The sequence below is a fragment of the Protomyctophum parallelum genome (assembly GCF_964188405.1).
Source record: "Protomyctophum parallelum genome assembly, chromosome: 13".
Taxonomy (NCBI): domain Eukaryota; kingdom Metazoa; phylum Chordata; class Actinopteri; order Myctophiformes; family Myctophidae; genus Protomyctophum; species Protomyctophum parallelum.
This window is the reverse complement of record NC_139708.1, coordinates 37,695,738-37,711,741: the sequence shown is the minus strand read 5'-3', so window position 1 is coordinate 37,711,741 and position 16,004 is coordinate 37,695,738. Positions and strand designations below refer to the sequence as shown.

Below are 16,004 nucleotides of genomic sequence, written 5' to 3'. Positions count from 1 at the left end.
AAAAGATTACATTTGCTCTTTGCTTTATGATGGCTATGTGCCTGATGTTTGCATTTGATTGCATTATTGGCTTTTGTTTTTTTGTTTACTTCGTTTGTAAATATTTGTAATGTTTTTTCCTTGTGATGTTTTTCTCTTGTCTAAATGGACACTTGGTGTCTTTGGGTGTCTTGTAGTTTCACTGAGAACTACAACTCCCATGAGTTATCATTCAAATTGAAATGTTTGACATAGGTGTGATCAATCATCCAATCAAATGATGAACATATATATCTGTCCTATGTCACTTTTTGATTATGCCTGAAGAAGGTCAGTAGACCGAAAGCTTGCCAAAAATAAACTGATTGTGCGCAGATCTGAGTGTGCGGAGCTTCCCTTTATTTTTCCTCATATACAACTTAAGTTAAAAAAATCTGAACTATCCCTTTAAATTTCCTTCCTTGTTTTCCTATACTTGGGTGCGTTGCTCAGGTCCCGCTCGGAGTAAAGAGTGACTGCAGGGGTCTCATGAGGGACGCTGGACAAACAAACATGGCCGTCGCTCTGACCTTGGAGCAGGCCGTCTCCAATCCCCCCCCAGGCCCCCTGCCGCCAGACATGCTTGACTGCCCTCTTGGTGCGTGCGTGCGTGCGTGCGTGCGTGCGTGCGTGCGTGCGTGCGTGCGTGCGTGCGTGCGTGCGTGCGTGCCTGTTAGTGTTATGTCTACATGCGGTTTATGTCCCTCTGTGTCATGTTTCTCATTTCCCCTCCATGTTACGCCTCATTCCTTTTATTTGATCAATCTTCCTGGTATTTGCTAAACATGTACAGCTGTGTGTAAAGACGTGTATACAGTCACTGTGTGTGTGTGTGTGTGTGCACGTGTGTGTGTGTGTGCACGTGTGTGCGTGTGCACTCGCAGCCTCAGACGCGTGCGTGTGTGTGTCTCACACATTTTGGACATCAAGTTGAGTGGGACGGACGGACATATTGAATTGATGTTCCCAACCATATACTTTTCATTGCTGTTTCATGCGGGCCATGGTTAGATTGTTTCTTATTATTGATTATGGTTAAGGTTAGTGTGTGTGTGTGTGTGTGCGTGCATGCGTGCGTGCGTGTGTGCGTGCGCGCGTGCGCCACCACTCTTGCAATCCTGGCACTGTGAGATGTGAGATCTACAAGCTCACAACGTGTCGCATCAAGATGCAGTGTGAACATGCAGATCAGCAATGTTTGTTATTTGTCATACTCATACATGCCAAAGCAGCTCAGGAGGTATAGAGGAAGGCTTCCAGTTCGATCCCTGTGGGCTCCCCCAGAGTTACTGTCCTTGAGCAAGACTTGCATGGTTTCCTCCACCATCGCTGTGTGAATGTGTGTGTGTGAATGGGCGAATATAATGCACAGTGTATGTAAAGCGCTTTGGATAAAAGGCGCTATATAAATGCACAATAGAGCGCCGAAGTCTGACGTCACTTTCAGTAGAGGGCGCCAATACACAGGTTCATGTATTTTTTTATTTGCAGTGAAATCTCCACAGGTCGATTTTAGGTCGCTTCATATAAGAACTGTGTTTGAAAAACTCAGCTGCTGGTGACTCGACTCGTACTAAACCACGAAACATTGAATATCAATAAAATAAAAATAAACGTAATTAACATTCAGTTTGTTGTGCGACGGGCAGATGCAGCCACCCCGCCTACCCGTAAATGTAGCCTCTGGGTTGTTTGATTCGTTTCTAACGCTTATTTTGTTACTCTTTGGGTATATTTGTACATTTCCACCTTCAGTCGATGCTTCATATCCATGTGAGTGAAAAGGCCGGGGTGATCGGTTCATTTTTCAAACACAGTTCTTATATGAGGCGATCTAAAGTCCCCCTATGGAGATTACAATGCAGGCCCGGCACCAGGATGAAATGACAGAGGGGGCAATCGGGGGCAGGTATTGGACATGAAGACAATGCGCCACATTTGCATATCTATAGAGGGCAGAGGCGCACGATTTTGTTGGCTTCCTTCGGAAATGTACCATTGTTTTGTCTGTAACTATTTGATCTAAGGGGCCAAAGAGGTTGATTTAGGGGGGCAAACACCCCCTTTTCCCCCTCGTGGCGCCGGGCCTGTTACAATGCAAATAAAAAGTACAAGATGGACCATAGTACAAGACCATGTGGATTGACGGCCTCTACTCACAGTGACGTCAGGACTTCGGTGCTCTATATTTGCCTGGCTCCTCCAGCCCTGAATCGCTAGCCACGGCCATACAAAACAAAAAACTGGATAAACGAAATGGAACATTCAGGTGTCATGTCAAGCTATAGCGCCATTTACATGTATTTATTACCATTTACTGTATATAGGGCGTACAAGATTGAGGCGTGTGTGTACAGTACATGTGTGTGGGTCCATGCATGTGTACTCATGTGCTTAACCCATTCTGACCGGGCACCTATTTTGGTGTTAGCATCATGTTATGCTTTAGCTATTGAAAAATAGCAGACCTACAAGCTCTTAGCGCGCCACCGAGTGGCGCGCTATGAGCTTGTAGGTCTGCTATTTTTTGAAAAATCGAAGAACGACTGACATAGAAACATAGCTTTTTCAGAAAACTGTCATTTTCAAACATACATTTTTAGAATCTGATCTCAGGTCAGAATGGGTTAATCAGACCAGTGTGTGTCCAGTGGAAACCTCGTATGAATCTGATCTCAGGTCAGAATGGGTTAATGTAACATGCTAGTGATGAATGTCGTGGTGGTAAGCGAAGACACCCGGCCCTCACTGTATCCACTGTATCCCCCCCCCCCCTCCCCCTCCCTATACAGCATCTGTAGAATGAGAGAGAGACCATGGCATGCCCCACCAGGGCCTCTCTCTCTCTCTCTCTCTCATTCCACAAGGCCCTTTCAGCCCACATACTGTACGTAGCTGGGAAGGTTACTTCCGAGTGGCGCGATACGAGCTTGTAGGTCTGCTATTTTTTGAAAAATCGAAGAACCACTGACATTTTTAGAATCTGATCTCAGGTCAGAATGGGTTCATCATACCAGTGTGTGTCCAGTGGAAACCTCGTATGAATCTGATCTCAGGTCAGAATGGGTTAATCATACCAGTGTGTGTCCAGTGGAAACCTTGTATGAATCTGATCTCAGGTCAGAATGGGTTAAAATTATAAACAGAAATAGGAATCCACTTCACATTACACACAGTGTAACCAGCCAGATCTATACACTTCCAAATGTGACATCGTGACATCGAAAGCAAGGAGAACGTCCAGGGCCGGATCTACCATATGGGCACTTTGGGCACATGCCCAGGGGCCCTTGGGCGCCAGGGTCCCCTCAAAAAAAAAGAAAAAAACGTTTTTTTATTTTTATTATTCTTTTAGTTCCACAGATAATTTCCCTGCTAATCCGAATGAAATAAATGGTGTCTAAAAAGATTAGTGTTTTATTGTTGGTGAGAAGGGCAGCTGAAAAGTGCAATTGTGTCTAAAGCAGCAACAATGCGCTAGATTGGCTGTCACTCTGGGGGGGGGGGGGGGGGGGGGGGGGGTAGGTGACCAGAAATAGGCCAATATAACGTCATAAAACTGGCCCAAAACGGCAAACAGCAAAAAATGTGGGTGCGCGTGAAGGGGGGCCCTTCGAGCTTCAGTGCCCTGCAGGGGCCCTCAGAGGTGTCAATCCGGCCCTGAGAATGTCTCTGCTGTGTACAGTTTTCTGCATCGTGATTATTTTACAACATTATCTTTCTTTTTTTTTATTCACTTTTCATAATGCCATTTTAGATGCATTTTGGCTTAATTATATTACTGTGGAGTTTACAGCTTTGTGTTTAGGGCTGGGCGATTATGGGTAAAATGAGCATGACGGTTATTCTTTACTATAGATGTGGTCAGGATTAGTAAACAAAGAGTACTATATCAGTTATTCTTTACTATAGATGTGGTCAGGATTAGTAAACAAAGAGTACTATATCAGTTATTCTTTACTATAGATGTGGTCAGGATTAGTAAACAAAGAGTACTATATCAGTTATTCTTTACTATAGATGTGGTCAGGATTAGTAAACAAAAATGGCCCGTTTCATGTCCATATATACCTATGACATAATTATTCTGTTGACACAGGCGTATTGACACATACGTAGTTTTGACTCTTCAATAACGCTCGCAGCCATTACTCTCGACAATTACAGGCAGCAACAACACCTCTCCTCATCCTGTCTGTGCCTTCACAATAAAGTGTCTCCCATTCACCTCCCAATGCTGCACACACCCAGGTTAGTAACAGGAAATAGGTGTAACTTTAACATCGTGGGAGAGAGCAAGGCACCGAGTGAGAGTGAGAGAGAGAGAGGGCCAAGGGTGGTGAATGATGTCTGACGTACATGTTCATCCAGGGACACGTACATGTTGGACGTTTGTCATAGCTCGGAGGCCCCCCTGAGGGTGGAGGCCCGTTAACCCGTCTGTAAAACTACTGCCCTTAGTTTCCAGACCACGAATGCAGCGTTTACTACATGGTGAAAGAAACACAAATGCCACTCCATTCCATGCCATTTCGGAAAGGCAGCATTCAGGTCGTAGAATTGCTTTTTCCTCCGAAGTCTCCTGGACTTGGAAAACGTAGCATTTTGCGTTGAACAAATTTCTTTATAAATCCATGTCGTTACACCTGCATCTCCACTAGCTAAAAAGTGCCGGGTTTGCGCCCCGAAAATAGCTGCTCTACAAGCTCTCAACGCGTCGTCGTGACGCATTGTTGTGACCGCTTGTAGATCTGCTATTTTCACATTATTTTGTTCAAAAGTGCCCTCTTACAGGATTTCAGCCCCCTGCCTCTCTAAACACTCTCTGCACGTCAGTGGCGTGCACAGATAGACACTAGGGGGTGCTAGAGCACCCCCTGCCCTTTTGGCAATTTTGCTCTTAAAAAAAAAGTTTTTTTTTTTTTCTTAATTTGTAGTGTGTGGACCATGCGGTGACATTGATCAAATCTTGATAAAAAAAAACGCTTCTACTATATTATTTAGGCCCCCACAATCTAAAGCTATGTTTCTATGTCAGTGGTTCTTCGATTAAAGAAAAATAGCAGACCTACAAGCTCATAGCGCGCCACTCGGTGGCGCGCTATGAGCTTGTAGATCTGCTATTTTTCAATAGCTATAAAGCACCAAAATGGGTTCCCGCCCCAAAATGTGCTGCACAAGGTGCCCTTTTTTTTCACTTGAGCACCTGCCCCTCTAAATGTCTGTGCACGCCACTGCTGCACGTCCCTGACTTTGAGTATACTGTATGTCTGCTGTTGGCTACATCTCTAGATGGAAGACCAGCCCTGATATACAGCTGTCCAGCTCAGTTATTTGCACCATTTCCATTGGTAAATGGTAAATGGTAAATGGTGCATTTATATAGCGCCTTTATCCAAGGCGCTTTACAGAGATTGTGCATTACATTCACCCATTCACACACACATTCACACACCGATGGCAGCGGAAACCATGCAAGGCACCAACCAGCACATCGGGAGCAATTAGGGGTTCAGTGTCTTGCTCAAGGACACTTCGACAGTAACTCTGGGGGAGCCCGGGTTCGAACTGGCAACCTTACGGTTACCATCCAGGCACTCTACCCCTGAGGCACCACCGCCCCATTAGTACACTTCTAGTAGTTCTGGCTATAGCCAGAATATATACAGTATGTGAGCTATAGTATCATTTTCTCCACCAGGCCGAAGGCATGGGGAGAGAGTATGTTTTGCACTCCGTCCGTGTATGTTTTGCACTCCGTCCGTGTGTGTGTGTGTGTGTGTGTGTGTGTGTGTGTGTGTGTGTGTCATTCCGTCCGTCCTTCCGTCATTCTGTCCGTCCGTTATCAGCTAATCTCCGGCACCGTTGGCCCGATCCATGCCAAACTTTGCACACACACTCCCTGGATGCCAACGACAAACCTCTGCCCCAAATATTCCTCAACTGCCTGTTATAGCGCCACCATGAGGCCGATTTAGGCAAAACACATTTCTGTAGATTACTCGTACACATTTCATCCATACATCACACAATTTGGTATACACTATCTCCATAGTCATGTGATCAACACGGAGCGGCACAATTTCCCATCTTCCATCCTGATTGGCTAAGAAGCTCACATGATTGGTCCGTTTCGAACAAAATGCCACAAATCACAAACACAGTGTCCAATTTCCATTAAATTATACTCACACATTTCCACGGTGGCGCTATAACAGGCCAATTCCTGTTTTTAGCTATAACTGCATCGATCTGTATACAACTTATGTATGTGCACTCCATAGAGGCCATGGAAAAACATTGTCCCTGCATCCCTCCACATCTGCCCGGTTATAGCGCCACCATGAGGCTGATTTCTGTAAAACACATTGCTTATGTTAGTCGCACAGATTTCATCCAAATCTCACACAAATCGGTCCACATGATCTCTGTAGTCATGTGATCAAGACGAGTCTGTTGGATTTCTCAGATTCTACACTGATTGGCTAAGATTGCCTTCCAAAGCTTTCAGGAGTAGCCCGTTTTGTACAAAATGCTGCACAAAAACATGTTTATATTACTCCTAAACATTTTGCCAAACATCTCACACACTCCTATCCTCCTGGTGAGACCTGTGCCCAGAAGAACATCACACACACTCCTATCCTCCTGGTGGAGACCTGTGCCCAGAAGAACATCACACACACTCCTATCCTCCTGGTGGAGACCTGTGCCCAGAAGAACATCACACACACTCCTATCCTCCTGGTGAGACCTGTGCCCAGAAGAACATCACACAAACTCCTATCCTCCTGGTGGAGACCTGTGCCCAGAAGGGCACTTTTTCTACTTTTCTCTGTGGACGGTGGATTTGCAGGATTTGCAGGACTCTCGTGAATCTGTTGAAAAATGCTCAGATCTACACATTTTTTATTCAGTGCACTTCATATTGGCAATCAAAAGAATCAGGATTATTTTATTCTGGGCCTGGGCCGTGGCTCAACGGTCCAGGCACCTTGGCTGGTAACCCAGTCTGGCAGTGTGCCGCAGGTTCGACTCCCGATCCTGACGGCCGTTACTGCATGTCATTCCCATAGAGTATTAAAAGGATAGAGACTAAACTGGCGCGAAGCTCCGCCCCCTCCGCTATACATTGGAAGTTGCTCAGTGGCGTTTTGAAGCACCCGGAAGGCTGCCGGAAGTACCGTCTATTTCCGCATTTTTTCGCTGATTCAGCATTTGGGCACCAAAATTTGGTGCCCAAATGCGGAAGTGCAGCTGGGCTTTAACATTGAGCGCTCGGTTGCACGGGGTTTCCTCGTCAAGAATCCACGGGTCCGCCTGCAGTCCTTCCTCTTACCACTAGGGCCCAGCGCTTCAACATTGGAGTGCATAGCTGGCCCCTTGATGTCACTCCCCCATCTCTCTCCCTATTTCCTGTCGGCCTACTGTCTATCCCTCTATAGAAAATATAAAATAAAGGCAAAAGCCGCAAAAAAATAAAATATTTTTTAATTCTGGTATTGCAGCATAAACAAAATAAAAAAACATCACAAAACAAATCATACATATACACACACCGTACACAAACCATACAAATGATGGTGACCAGTGTTGATTTTCACAGCAAATTTTGATTTTTAGTCTCTTGAATATATAGTCTTAATTTAGTTTTAGTCTCGTTTTAGTCACCTGGAATGTTTTAGTGTTAGTCTAGTTTTAATCGACTAAATATATTCGATTTTTGGTCGACTGAAATGTATTTTGGCGGGCCTCAATGCCGACGTAATTACTGATTTTAAACTTGCTGAAAATAGCAGATCTACGTACGTTGTGAGCTTACGTAGATCGGCTTTTTTCAGCATGCAATGTGTAAAATGACGTATACTGGATCTCTTGTCCACTCCTTTCCTAACATCTAGTCTAGTTTTTATTTGTTTTGACGAAATTGTCAATATTATTTAGTCTTGGTTTTAGTCATCACAGCTTAGTTTTCATTTAGTTTTTGCCAGTGCAGGACAAAAGGTATACGTTGAACCCTTGTAGGTGACGCTGTGTGCTTGTCGTCAGTATAACGCTGCTCCGTGTCTCCGGCTATACACAGACGTACTCCGGGCTGTTCTGCGTGGTGATCAACCCCTACAAGAACCTGCCCATCTACTCCGAGAACATCATCGAGATGTACCGAGGCAAGAAGAGGCACGAGATGCCTCCGCACATCTACGCCATCTCCGAGGCGGCGTACCGCTGCATGCTCCAAGGTGAGACATCCTTCAGCACGTTATCCTCGCGTTGCAGCACAGCTCACCGCTAAGGGCTCAGTTAGATTGATTGATTCTTTATTGCAGACTCAGGGGAATCCATATCACAGTACAGAACAGCAACACAATAGATAAGAAGATAATAATATAGAAAGAAATATACAATAAAAAGAGTTCCACCATATTCAGTTTCGAACATACAGACAAGTTCGCCAATAGTTCCATAGTCTGGAGGAGAACCTGACAGAACTACGTATCGGGTTAGTGATGACATTAATGATGTCATTTACTGACTCCCTACACTGATACCCTACACATGAATTTATACATAAGATTGCGTAGCACAGCAGAGCAGGTGGGAACCCCAACACTGACAAACATTTGACTTGCACTGGAGCTTCTTGGAGCTCTCAGAAGCAGCCTCATACAGTCATTGTATGCCTGGGTTACCAGCCAAGGTCCAGGCACCTTGGCTGGTAGTGTGCCGCGGGTTTTAGACCCTTAGAGTATATATGGATAGAGACGGCACCCGGGGGAAACCCTGAGGCGAAATGGACATAGTGTGCCGAATGAAGGTATTGCAGCGCTGGGCCCAAACACATGAACGCGCTGGTCCGTTGACTATCATTGTGCATTGACGACACGTGAGCGCTGTTTCATACGTGAACGCACGGGAACACGTGCAATGACAGTTCATGTGTTTGGGCCCAATCCATCCCAGAATGCACTCTGTTCCTATACTCGGAAGGAGGAGTGAAATCGCCTCATGCGCTTTAGAGCAACTTAATGCAAGTGCCGTCTCTATTCATATATACTCTAAGGTGGCCTTTGTATCTTAAAGGGCCTATACAACATTTTCTAAATGTTTTGTTTTTTTTTGCGCTCCCTTTGTGTTTTCTATCCCCACAAATACACCATTTGAACAATTAGGCTTTCTCGTCATTTAGGGGCTTTGGAAATGGCTCTCGACTGATTTGGTCGTACGCGTGATGTCATCAGTATCGCCCTACTTTGTGTGACTCCTCCCCCTCTTCAGTCTTCAGTGACCATTGTTGATTTTCCAAGTTGGCATGGAATGGAAACAAGCCTGGGTTTATCTAGCATCAGAATTCTAACGACTAGCGCCTGATGGAGGGGAAAGGAACTGGTCTCTATAAACTGCCTCCCCCTGGCCAGCCGGGGCGCCTGATGGAGGGGAAAGGAACTGGTCTCTATAAACTGCCTCCCCCTGGCCAGCCGGGGCGCCTGATGGAGGGGAAAGGAACTGGTCTCTAAACTGCCTCCCCCTGGCCAGCCGGGGCGCCTGATGGAGGGGAAAGGAACTGGTCTCTATACTGCCTCCCCCTGGCCAGCCGGGGCGCCTGATGGAGGGGAAAGGAACTGGTCTCTATACTGCCTCCCCCTGGCCAGCCCGGGGCTCCTGATGGAGGGGAAAGGAACTGGTCTCTATACTGCCTCCTCCTGGCCAGCCGGGGCGCCTGATGGAGGTGAAAGGAACTGGTCTCTATACTGCCTCCCCCTGGCCAGCCCGGGGCGCCTGATGGAGGGGAAAGGAACTGGTCTCTAAACTGCCTCCTCCTGGCCAGCCTGTCCAACCAGGGAAACTCCCCCCTGTCAGGTGTAAAGGAGCTTGGACACTCAGGCATGAAGGAAGCATGAGTTAAGTCCGTTGCTCTCCCCAGGTTGGCGGAGGGTGTGTAGAGCCCAGGATCACAATAGATAATTGACACAGGGGTGAAAAATGGGTTACAAAATTGTGGGATAAAAAGTTAAGATACAAGCTCAAAACGTGCCATTTGAGCCTATTTGGCCATTCTTTTGGTACTGGTGGTCTGAACCAGGCTGAACTCTGCTGCACTTTAATCTATGGTCTGAACCAGGCTGAACTCTGCTGCACTTTCCTGGACATTTTAATTGACATGTTATGATCGTCTCCAGCGTGCCGTTGAGCATTGCGTACGCCGCTTGCTCAATAGCTGTCAAATATGATCAATCACGGAGGGCGTTCAGAGGGTTTCTGTGGGCTTTTTGCAGTTTTTGTTTTCGGCAGGACTATATTTCTATTTCTAGTTTTAGTCATAGTCTCTTGAAACGATTTCATTTAGCTCTAGTCACATTTTAGTCACCTGGAATGTTTCAAGTGTTTGGTCTAGTTTCAGTTGACTAAATACGATTTTAGTCGACTAAATCTACAGGTGATTTAGTCGACTAAAAATGTTCACAACAAGTTGTGAGCTTGTAGATCTGCTATTTTCAGCATGCAACCAAGTGCCCCTTCCTAACATTTTAGTCTAGTTTTTATTTGTTGACAAAATGGCGGACGAGGCAGCATGTTGAGGATCGGTTTTGTGCCGAGTGTGCTTGGTGTTTTTCGGTCTCTTCCCGGCAGGGGTTGTTTAGCTCTCTTTCCAGGCCTATAGGCCGGCCGGCGTGGGGTTTCTTTCTACGTGCATAGTTCAGGAGATTAGTGCGCACGCACGGGACGCGTGAGAAGTGTGGGCGAAAGGTCAGTAGGTCACGGTGGAAGTGACATCACCGATTATGTCTGAGCGGTGGCGTGGCCCGGCCTCTTGCCCTCAGACGACTCCCGTTCAACGGGGTCATGTTGTGGAGGACGGCGGCGGCGGTGACCTTTAGCGGGGTCATGTTGTGAAGGACGGCGGCGGCGGTGACCTTTAGCGGGGTCATGTTGTGGAGGACGGCGGCGGCGGTGACCTTTAGCGGGGTCATGTTGTGGAGGACGGCGGCGGCGGTGACCTTTAGCGGGGTCATGTTGTGAAGGACGGCGGCGGCGGTGACCTTTAGCGGGGTCATGTTGTGAAGGACGGCGGCGGCGGTGACCTTTAGCGGGGTCATGTTGTGGAGGACGGCGGCGGCCGTGACCTTTAGCGGGGTCATGTTGTGGAGGACGGCGGCGGCGGTGACCTTTAGCGGGGTCATGTTGTGGAGGACGGCGGCGGCGGTGACCTTTAGCGGGGTCATGTTGTGGAGGACGGCGGCGGCGGTGACCTTTAGCGGAGACGGACTTTTGAACCGCGCCGAACAACAAACCTGGTTTTGTTCACTGACAACAACGCCTGTCCGAGCATGTTAGCGGCGAGAGGCCGCCTTGTTGGATCCGCGCGAGGCCGTGCGACAGCGGGTTTGAGAGAGAGAGAGAGAGAGAGAGAGAGAGAGAGAGAGAGAGAGAGAGAGAGAGAGAGAGAGAGAGAGAGCGCACACACACACACACACACACACAGGAGGAACAAATAGAAGAAAACAAACCAATGGAACTGATTTAACCCATTCTGACCTGAGATCAGATTCTAAAAAATGTCTATTCAATCAGTTCAATTCAGCTCAGCTGGGTTGCAGAAGTGAAAACAGCAAAAAGAAAAAAAAGAATCAAGAAGAACATTAATTGTTGAAGTGCCTTAAAACAACAACAATCCCAATGCCAACGCTGACAATAGCAGCTCTGCTACGTACTGTAAGCACACACACTTTTATATAATAAAATGTATATAGCGCCTTATAGCTCTGGTCCCCATAGCCTTCTACGGCTTCTACCATTCTGCCCTGCGCAGTAAGGCTATGGGACTTTAGCTCTGGTCCATAGCCTTCTACTGCTTCTACCATTCTGCCCTGCGCAGTAAGGCTATGGGACTTTAGCTCTGGTCCATAGCCTTCTACTGCTTCTACCATTCTGCCCTGCGCAGTAAGGCTATGGGACTTTAGCTCTGGTCCATAGCCTTCTACGGCTTCTACCATTCTGCCCTGCGCAGTAAGGCTATGGGACTTTAGCTCTGGTCCCCATAGCCTTCTACGGCTTCTACCATTCTGCCCTGCGCAGTAAGGCTATGGGACTTTAGCTCTGGTCCCCATAGCCTTCTACTGCTTCTACCATTCTGCCCTGCGCAGTAAGGCTATGGGACTTTCCGTTTTAAATCTCAAATCGAAATCAGACCAGCCTCTCCTCTTTGGCGTAAATAAAAATAACGTTTTTGCTACTCACCAAAACAAAGGCGTGTTGTGTCATTAGAAAGCCTACTTTCCTTAGTGGACGCACTCTAAGCCCCCCCCCCCCCCCCCACCACACGTATAAACTGTACTTTTTGGCCAGAAAGGAAAAATATTCTCTATGAGGCAGTTCTCTGGGCAATATCAGTAGAGGGCGCAGCGGAGTAACTAAAAAGGTTTTTTCCCCGGTGGAAACAATTCCCCTTTCTGGCCAAAAAGTACAGTTTATACGTGTGGGGGGGGGGGGCTCAGAGTGCGTCCACTAAGGGAAGTAAGCTTTCTAATGACACAACCCGCCTTTGTTTTGGTGAGTAGCCAAAGCGTTATTTTTATTTACGCTAAAGAGTAGAGGCTGGTCTGCATTCATGCGAGCGGCGGAAGTTGAGAGTAACATAGCTTTAAATGCGCGCATTAGAGCTATGGACCTGAGCTAATGGCACCTTTATATCCAAGGCGCTTTGCAGAGATTGTGGATTAAATTAACTCCTTTTGGTGTTTTAAGCATTATGTTATGCTTTAGCTATTGAAAAATAGCAGATCTACAAGCTCGTAGCGCGGCACTATAGACCTGCTATTTTTTTGAAAAATCATGAAAATGTGGCGCAAATCTTTGAATGTATATTATTATTTCAGAGCAAACGTTTTTAACTCAAATGAAGCAAAAATGAGACCTTGCTGTTCAAACATCAAACGCAGACGTGCAAAGGCAAACTCTGGAGGCTGTGTAGTTGCCACGGGAACGGGGTTCCCAGTTAAAGGAGAGCCTGTGTGATAAGCAGGCTCTTCGTTTTTAGACCTATCAGTGTTTTATCTGTGCGTGCGTGCGTGCGTGCGTGCGTGCGTGCGTGCGTGCGTGCACATTCTGTGCCGTGGGAAGAACCTGTTTTGTAGAACAGATTTTGTTCTGACTGACGTTTCTCCACTTTCTGTTTTCCAGACTTTATACTTTCCACTGCCTAGTATAGGCCAGTGTGCATTTATCTTTTTACGTGTGTGTGTGCGTGCGTGTGTGTGTGTGTGTGTGTGTGTGTGTGCGTGCGTGCGTGCGTGCATGTCTATTTCTGGTTTGCCTCTATACCGAGGAAGCTATAAAACTTTAGACGTTTCTCTATGGCTGTTTAATTGACCGAAAAGAATGAGACTGCGGATCCAAGCGGCAGAAATGGTTTGTTCAGTCAGTGTTGGCTGGCTGGCGTCTTTCCTTCAGAAATGGTCTGTTGTTCAGTCAGTGTTGGCTGGCTGGCGTCTTTCCTTCAGAAATGGTCTGTTGTTCAGTCAGTGTTGGCTGGCTGGCGTCTTTCCTTTTTGGGATATACGGTGAGGATCTCAAGTCATGCGCGAGGGACTCTTATTTTATTGGAGTAGAAAGCGTAGAAAGGATTAATTTGCGGTGGTTCAGGCATCTAGTATTAACCCATTTTGGGCGGGCACCCCTTTTGGTGTTTTAAACATTATGTTATAATTTAGCTATTGAAAATAGCAGATCTAAAAGCTCAGATCTTGTAGATCCAAAAAAGAAAAAAATGAACTGAAATGTCTGTCAACTTCAACCTTCCATATCTCTGCTGTTTTTTCAAGCGAGCAGCGTGCAGCCAAAAGCAGGTGTTAGAAAAAGGTCAATATCTCCAGAATGGAAGATGGTAAAATCATCAAGTTGGGCTTTCTTTTGATTTATGCGGTGTGATTCTCGCTATAAGAGGCCCCTCGCTGTGGGCCCCGAAACAGTTCAGAAGTCCAATGTTAATCGCTCAGCACCACCAAGCCTGAGAAAATTGAACACTGTAGCAATCAATGTGTTAACATAGTTTTATGACACATTATGATGGTACACCTGTCGCTTTCAGGGCTGTAGTTCACGTACCGTATGGATCTGGGCTATGGTTGTGACATTGGGTGAAAGAGGGAGAGAGGACGAGTGTGGCTACAAAATTAACCCATGCGTGTAAAGTTAATATTTTGGCCGTGAGGACGATTTGTTTACTACAGTCTTCACAATGGCTTCTCCCTCTGACCCGCTCTCTCTCTGGGCGTGCGACACTCTAAGTCGAGATTTTTGCTCAGACCAAACACACTTTGAACTGCGACAGCGGGCAAACCGTGCAACATATTCGAATTCCGTCTGAACCACGACAAAGTCGATGGCCTCGTGTGCTGTTTGACGTTTAAATCGTGTGTCTACATAACAGTATGCCAGAGCAATGTGGATCCAAAGTAACGTGTCGTTTTCTGTTTTTACCCGCGTTTCCCCATTGACTTTGCATGGGGCATTTTTTGGGGCAAATAGCAGATCTACAAGCTCATAGCGCGCCACCGAGTGGCGCGCTACGAGCTTGTAGGTCTGCTATTTTCTTTTAATCGAAGAACCACTGACATAGAAACATAGCTTTAGATTGTGGGGGGCCTAAATAATATAGTAGAAGTGTTTTTTTATCAAGATTTGATCAATGTTTTTTTTTTTTTTTTTTTTTAAGAGCAAAATTGCCAAAAGGGCAGGGGGTGCTCTAGCACCCCCTAGTGTCTATCTGTACACGCCACTGATGTTGGCTATATACTAAGAGGTTCTTTGTGCAGCGGGGGTGGAAATGTGGACGTCCGCAGTCAGCTTTGCCATTCAGGAGGAGTGACGTAAAGCTAGTTTGTAGCGAGCCTTGTCAGAGGTCAGAGTATATAGTCAGAGATAGATGTTTTGAACAGGATGACGTAAAGCTAGTTTGTAGCGAGCCTTGTCAGAGGTCAGAGTATATAGTCAGAGATAGATGTTTTGAACAGGAGCCAATGCTAGCGCAGCATGTCGGGTTCATTGCGTCTGCAGTGCTCTGTAACTGCAGCCAGCGCTGGAGGAGGAGGAGGAGGTGGTGCGTCTGTGTGCTTTGACAGGGGGTTTTCAACCCATTTCATACCAAAAGGCACAATATTCATTCACCCATTTGAGCCACGGACCACCATTTGACGACATTTTAGCCTCTCAGACCTCAAAAAACTAAAGAATATTTTGTTTGCCGGATAAGATTGTGTCTGTTCTTTTGGCAAAACGTTGATCAAAATAACAATTCTTCTACATTCTCTATTTGTGTAGACTTCTTGTAAATTAAGTAATGCAGATGTTTAACAATAATTTAACTCTTGAGAGCGTAAAATTGCTCGGCAACAACAACCAAAATCAACTTTTGAGTCCCAGGTTAAAATAATTAGTCGGGTAATTGATGCATTCCTTTTTTCTTTTAAATGTTTAAATTATTTACGTTATGCTGATACAGCGTGCTGACAGAAAAGTGTCATCTAATTTTGCATGCATACCCCTTTCATGGACCCCTTTTACACTTTAACACATTCTGACCTGAGATCAGATTCATACGAGGTTTCCACTGGACACACACTGGTCTGATTAACCCATTCTGACCTGAGATCAGATTCTAAAAATGTCGCTCTTCGATTTTTTCAAAAATAGCAGACCTACAAGCTCGTAGCGCGCCACTCGGTGGCGCGCTATGAGCTTGTAGATCTGCTATTTTTCAATAGCTAAAGCATAACATGATGCTAACACCAAAATGGGTTCCCGTACAGAATGGGTTCATGCTCATATACGCGACACCAAGTGCCGCGCCACAAGCTTGTATAGATCTGCTATCTTTGAAAACTCGTGAAAATGTGGTACAAATCTTTGAATATATATATTCTTTCTTTCAGCGCAAAGGTTCGTAACTCAAATCTTTGCCCTGATGGGTCCCTGCAGGAACAACATTA

General features: G+C 46.1%; 1 protein-coding gene across 1 annotated transcript in view; it reads left to right on the top strand.

Moving 5' to 3' along the window:
- Positions 1-16,004, top strand: part of LOC310868629 (myosin-10-like) — a gene marked incomplete at its 5' end in the record, with an annotated part of 206,772 nt that overhangs the window by 25,186 nt on the left and 165,582 nt on the right. Inside the window, one exon of the mRNA XM_083779087.1 lies at positions 8,102-8,258. Within this exon, the coding sequence (XP_083635213.1) occupies positions 8,102-8,258 (157 nt within the window). The remainder of the gene's footprint in view (positions 1-8,101; positions 8,259-16,004) is intronic.